Source organism: Octopus sinensis, linkage group LG17, assembly GCF_006345805.1.
Source record: "Octopus sinensis linkage group LG17, ASM634580v1, whole genome shotgun sequence".
NCBI classification, from domain to species: domain Eukaryota; kingdom Metazoa; phylum Mollusca; class Cephalopoda; order Octopoda; family Octopodidae; genus Octopus; species Octopus sinensis.
The window spans coordinates 7250389-7257888 of NC_043013.1; the positions used below are offsets into that span (position 1 = coordinate 7250389).

The 7500-nt window shown below is 32.6% G+C and overlaps 1 protein-coding gene across 8 annotated transcripts in view; it reads left to right on the top strand.

Moving 5' to 3' along the window:
- The window catches only part of LOC115221035 (protein furry), a 234962-nt gene that overhangs the window by 100465 nt on the left and 126997 nt on the right, over nucleotides 1-7500 (top strand). For all 8 annotated transcript variants that reach the window (XM_029791247.2, XM_036510295.1, XM_036510300.1 and 5 more), the window contains exon 8: nucleotides 6524-6607. In XM_029791247.2, the coding sequence (XP_029647107.1) occupies nucleotides 6524-6607 (84 nt within the window). The remainder of the gene's footprint in view (nucleotides 1-6523; nucleotides 6608-7500) is intronic.

The window sequence follows — 7500 nt, forward strand, 5'->3', positions numbered from 1 at the left end:
TATATATAAATTATATATATTAAATATATATATAAAATATATATATATATAAATATATATATATATAAAATATATATATAAATATATATATATATAAATATATATATATAAATATATATATAATAAATATATATATATATAAATATATATATATAAATATATATATATATAAAATATATATATATATAAATATATATATATAAATATATATATATATTATATATATATAATATATAAATATATATATATATAAATATATATATATATATATATATATATAAATATATATATATATAAATATATATATATATAAAATATATATATATAAATATATATTATATAAATATATATATATATAAAATATATATATATAAATATATATATATATAAATATAAATATATATAAATATATATATATATAAATATATATATATATAAATATAAATATATATAAATATATATATATATAAATATATATATATATAAATATATATATATATAAAATATATATATATATAAAATATATATATATATAAATATATATATATATAAATATATATATATATAAATATAATATATAAATATATATATATAAAAATATATAATATAAATATATATATATATAAAATATATTCCTGTCAGGTGTCCCAGATGAACCAACTTCACGGCAGGAGGGGTAGATGAGGGCAGCTGCATCGAACTCTCTCATGCACCAAATAGCAGTTGCTAGAAAGCCTCCATGAAGTGAAACCAAGTAGCAACCCAAATGGCGGTGCCCCAGCATGGCCACAGCTCATAAGCTGAAACTAGAATCAATCAATCAATCAATCAATCATATATAAATATTATATATATAAATATATATATATAAATATATATATATAAATATATATATATATAAATAATATATATATAAATATATATATATAAATATAAATATATATAAATATATATATATATATAAATATATATATATATAATAGATATATATAAATATATATACATACATACATACATACACACACACACACACACACACACACTAGTATTGGTCAGTAAGAATGAGTATTCAACACTGCATTGATTATTTGTAAGTTTTACCAATTGAGTAGAATATAATTGGCTAAGAAGAACAAATAATAAAACTTGTCATTTGTTTTTCCCAGTTGACTCTTAGGACCCAAAAGCCACTCCTATTTGCATTTGTAATTCTCATCTCCTGCTTTGCTTTGCCATTAGATAAACTACTGTATAATTGAATATATGCAATGTTGTAAAATATAGTTTGTCATTTCTTTAATTAGGAAACATAAATTTGCTGTTTATTGATTAAAAACAGACAGCAAAGAAAGACTCGATAATTATTCTGATCTGTCGTAGTGGCTATTGTCGTTATTCAGTCTGAAGGTCATCTCTGTTTGAGCAGACTGATGATTACAGCATTCCAGATGTGGTCATCCTGTCTGACATTAAGATATCTTTAATTTTAAACACCTCCAGATTGAGGTCTTCTCTACCGACTGCTTGTATAATTGCAGTTCTTCGAATATTTTTTTCAGCTCCTAATATTACGTATGTGACATCCTACAGTGTGTGTTTGTGGTTGTATCTTTGTACAAACTGTATAGAATATAGAGTAATATACACATTCTGATTCTGCATTATTTTGAATGAATTCTTTGCATTTTGCATTAGATATAATAATATAAATTATTTGCATGGTTTTGTGTTACAAAACAATTTGTCATGATATTAGGGTTTTTCTTACGGTTAAATAAAAGTTCATGAAAATATTTCTCTGTAATTTATGACTTTATTTATATATTAATGGGTGTCCAATGATGGCTTACCTGGCTGAAACTTCAAAGTCACCGCCTATAATATTCTTGTCTAGCAATAAGAAATATGTATATATATTGATAAAAATGGTAAGACAACAAAAGAATGAAAGAGACCTCGATATTATGTGATTAGAAGAATTTATATGTAAATGTATTATGTGACAATTATTCACTAGCCATGATAAAACTCCGAGTTTCGGATGCCGAGGTGGAAATCCACACCACCATCTCTTCCGTTATCCGGCCATCGGGAAAAAATGCTATGAAAATGACCATTATACAAAGTGAAATTACTGTGTGATTGACCATTATTAAAGATAAAGGAGCTATTTGAATGACCACTAAGTGAGGAGAGGGAGTAAAAGTAAGAGGGAAAAAGTTCATAGTATTCACGTAAGCGCACATGCCCATACCTACATATGCGTGCCTGCACACCCATGTACATATATATATATATGTGTGTGTGAAGGCACATGGCTCAGTGGTTAGAGTGTCGAGCTTAGGATCATGAGGTAGTGAATTTGAATCCCGGACCGGGCTGCGTGTTGTATTCTTGAGCAAGACACTTTATTTCACGTTGCTCCACTTCATTTAGCTGTTGAAATGAGCTGCGACGACACAGGTACCAAGCTGTATCTGCTGTTGTCTTTCCCTTGGATAACATCAGTGGCATGGAGAGGGGAGGCCGGTATGCATGGGCGACTGTTGGTCTTCCATAAACAACCTTGCCCGGACTTGAGCCTGGGAGGGTAACTTTCTAGGTGCAATCACATGGTCAGTCATGACCGAAGGGGGTCTCAGATATATATATATATAATCATCATCATCATCATCATCAAACATCCATTTTTCCATACCTGTCTGGGTCGCACAAAATTTGTTGAAACAGATTTTCTATAATTGGATGCCTTCTTTCCTGTCTCCAATACTCACCTGTCTCCAAGCAAGGTGATATTTTCTCATTGCTAGACATTTTGTATTTTATCATGGAAGACTGGAAACAAATGAGCTTCTTTGTATGATGATGACACTCATGTACAACCATCATATGAACTACCTGCATCAACTTGCTATAAAAGCAGGTAGTAATTTTACCTTGTACTTATTCTTAGTGCAAGTTTTGAAGAGTGCAGTTCGATTTTAACAGTTATTTCTTCAAAGCTATAATGGAAGTGGCAAAGGAGCATACGCAGCATATTTTGATTTATGAGTTCAATAAGGGCAACAATGCAATGGAAAGTGCAAGGAATATTAATGCAGTATATGGGGATCGGACAATAAGTGTAAGCCAGTGTCAACAGTGGCTCCAGAAACTCTGAGCTGGAAACTGTAGCCTAGAAGACAAGCCTCATCCTGGAACATCTGTAGAGCTTGACAAGGATGTCCTGCAAACCCTGATGGAACGAAATCCATTGTAGCTGTTGATAACTAGCAAAGAAGCTTGGATTTGGTCAATCAACCATTCATCAACACCTGCATTTGGAAAAGTCTGCAAATTGGGTCAGTGGGTTCCTCATAAACTTTCTGAGTCTAATCATGTGCAGATAGTGAATGTGTACTCTTCTTTGCTGTCACGTCTCACGAATGAACCTTTTATGAACCAAATAGTGACTGGTGACAAGAAATAGGTTCTCTATAAAAATGTCAAGTGCTGAAGACAGTGGATAGGGAAAGGAGAAATATCGGCACCCCAGACTAAAATAAGTCATCATCCACATAAGGTGTTGTAATCTGTTAGGTGGGATACTAAGGGTTTAGTCCACTTTGAACTTTTAAACCCAAACCAAATGATAACAAAGGAGATCTACTGCAAGCAGCTTGTGCAAATTAAGTAAGCACTAGAAGAAAAACAACCATCCTTGGTTTCAAGACAAAAGGTGTTCTTCCATCAGGATAATGCTCAGCCACATGCAGCAAGGATGACATTCCAAAGGGTGGAAAAGTTTGAATGGGAAAGAATGCCCCACCCACCATATTTGCCAGACATTATCCCATCTGGTTATCATTTATTCTGCAGTATTCAGTTGGATGGAAAAAATATGAATTCTGTACATGAGGTCAGAATGATACTGGAGGAGTATTTTTTGTCATGGACAAGAGAATTTTAGAAGAGGATCCTTGCAAGTCTAATTATGCAAGTCTAACTATGCAAGTCTAACTATGCAAGTCTAACTATGCAAATCTAACTATGCAAGTCTAACTATGCAAGTCTAACTATGCAAATTTAACTATGCAAGTCTAACTATGCAAGTGTAACTATGCAAGTCTAACTATGCAAATCTAACTATGCAAGTCTAACTATGCAAGTCTAACTATGCAAGTCTAACTATGCAAGTCTAACTATGCAAATCTAACTATGCAAGTCTAACTATGCAAGTCTAACTATGCAAATTTAACTATGCAAGTCTAACTATGCAAGTGTAACTATGCAAGTCTAACTATGCAAATCTAACTATGCAAGTCTAACTATGCAAGTCTAACTATGCAAGTCTAACTATGCAAATCTAACTATGCAAGTGTAACTATGCAAGTGTAACTATGCAAGTCTAACTATGCAAGTCTAACTATGCAAGTCTAACTATGCAGCCACAGTTTTCTTGATATTAGTAATATCAATAAAACCATTTATCTCCCTCAATTTCCATAATTTCCATTTGTACATTAACTCACAGAACCAATCCAAAACATAAACCGAAAGACAACTGTATTTCATACAGTCACAACTTACAGATTCCTCCCATGTACGATGTTAAGCTCCATGTTGTTCCATGTATAGCAACCAGTGCTCCAGCTGTAATTATTCAATTCTGTCATGTTTTTTTTTTTTTGGCTTTTTTTTGTTTTTGTGTAATGATTTATATCCCAGACGAGGTTCTCACTATATTCGTCAGTTTAAGGTGAACATGCCGAAATAATACTAACTAATTTACTTGTCAATCACTTTAAACAAACTACAGCTTCCAAATTGAGATAAACTTCATTTTTCTTACATTATATATTTGATCTATGTTTTCTTCTGTCACTTTCATAAAGATAATAACGACAACAACAATAATAATAATAATAATAATAATAATAATAATGATAATAATAATAATGATAATGATAATAATAATGATAATAATGATAATCATAATAATAATAATAATAATTATAATAATAATGATAATAATAATAATAATGATAAAAATAATGATAATAATGATAGTAATGATAATAATAATATAATAATAATAATAATAATAATGATAATAATAATGATAATAATGATAATAATAATGATAATAATGATAATAATGATAATAATAATAATAATAATGATAATAATACTGGTATCAGCAGTGGTGATTGTTGTAGTTATTGTTGTTTTGGTAGTGGTGGTGGTGGTAGAATTGCATACAGAGACAATGTCTGGTACTTCAGCCAGAGTATGCAATTCTAAAAATAAAACCCTTTAATTGAAGTAGGGTACATCATCGACGTCAGCGTCATTGTCGTCATCATCGTCGTCATCACTGTCATCATCACCACTATCATCATCACTCTGTGCTTGTGTGGGTAAGGCAGAATTTGTTGAAACAGATTTAGTATGGACACATGCTCTTCCAGTCACTAACCCTCACTTATTCCAATGCAGCATAATATTTCCTGCTGGTCAGACATGTTTTCCATCGAAGACTGGAAAGAAACAACATAGCTTATATTATTATGATTTCAATGATGATGATGATGGATGATTCTTGGCCGGTATGCTTTTGATCATAGGTTGTAATTATCAGGGCCAACCTGATATTAACCCTTTAGCATTCATATTATTCTGTTAAGTGGAATACCTATTTATTTACATTATTTTGAATTAATCAAGCATTAGTCTCATACCTTTGAGATTTTGATAATGTGATGTTAGAATGAGTGGGTTCACGGCTGTATTCTACACCAGCTTCATATAACCAGCCCCAGCCTATTTAAAGTACCTTGGCTCGCAGGATGGCCTGCTGTGCTTACCTTGGATCGTAGGGCGACATGCTGTGCTTGAGGTGACCTATTGAGTCAAGTACATCAACATCTAAATAAAAATCAAATGGAAATTGTAGTTGTGATACCCGTGCTGGTGGCACATAAAAAGCACCAACCAATCGTGGCTGTTGCCAGCCTCCTCAGGTCTCTTTGCTGGTGGCACGTAAAAAGCACCCACTACACACACAGAGTGGTTGGCATTAGGAAGGGCATCCAGCTGTAGAAACACTGCCTGGTGCAGCCTCCTGGCTTCCAAGTCCCTGATCAAACCATCCAACCCATGCTAGCATGGAAAACGGACGTTAAACGATGATGATAATGATGATGATGATTGTTGGACATGTGTGAGAAGTCCAATGAAGCCAGTTTGAGCATAAAACAGGTAAAACATTTTGGCCAGGTATGGCCAGTTTAAATGGTAAACGGTTAAACAATAATGCAATGAAGCAAAACCCTAAATGGTCACATGACTTGTTAGAAATAACAGCCAAATTGCATATAAGTTATTCTTTAATATCATAAATAAGGAATTGCATATCAAAAAAAAAATATGAGATGGTTAAGACTGGAATGCTTTTCATAACAAGTGTCCTTGATCAAGATTGACCTTGGGCTAAACAACAACACTTGTATATTTTAATCTCCTTTAATATATTCTATTTCAGACTGCAGTCTTCCCCAAATGCTGCCAATATTAATCTCATATCTGACCTCTATGCTGAGGTCATTGGAGTTTTGTCACAATCAAGGTTAGTCTTCTTTCTTTCTTTCTCTCTCTCTTTCTTTCTTTTTTCTTTCTTTCCTTCCTTCCTTCCTTACATCCCTTTCTTCCTTTCATCCTTCCTTCCTTTCTTTTTTTACTTGTTTCAGTCATTAGACTGTGGCCATGCTGAGGTACCACCCTGGGGCATCTATTTGTCAAACAGATCACTACCAGTGCTTGTTATTTATTTTTTTTAAAGTCTAACTATTTATTCTATTGGTCTCTTTTGCCAAACTGCTAAGTGATGGGAACATAAACAAACCATCATTGCTTACCAGGTGGTAGCAGCAGAGAGAGTGTGACAAACACAGACACTAATATACAGGTAGACCTCTCCCTCCATAAATATATACAGAATCGTTAGCATGCCAGGTGAAATGCCTTGCAGTATTTTGTCTGCCGTTACGTTCTGAGTTCAGATTCCGCCGACGTCTACTTTGCCTTTCATCCTTTCAGGGTCGATTAAATAAGTACCAGTTATGCACTGGGGTCAATGTAATCAACTTAATCCCTTTGTCTGTTGTTGTTTGTACCCTCTATGTTTATCCCCTGTGGGCAATAAAGTAATATATATATGTATATATAGGTTATGTTTAAAATCAAAGTTAAGATAGGAGACTTTAAAATGTAGTATCCAAACCTTGTATTGAGTATGGTCCCTAGTAGTGTGCCTGCAGAGCACATTCACCACTTGCAGCTACCAGGCGTCATTCACAATACTGCACTTTAGTTGCAGGATCTATTTAAGAAATTCCTTGGTGCACGTTTAGTATATTTTAAATAGTTGATAGTATATTTTAGATACTGCCGGTGGCATGTAAAAAGCACCCACTACACTCTCGGAGTGGTTGGCGTTAGGAAGGGCATCCAGCTGTAGAA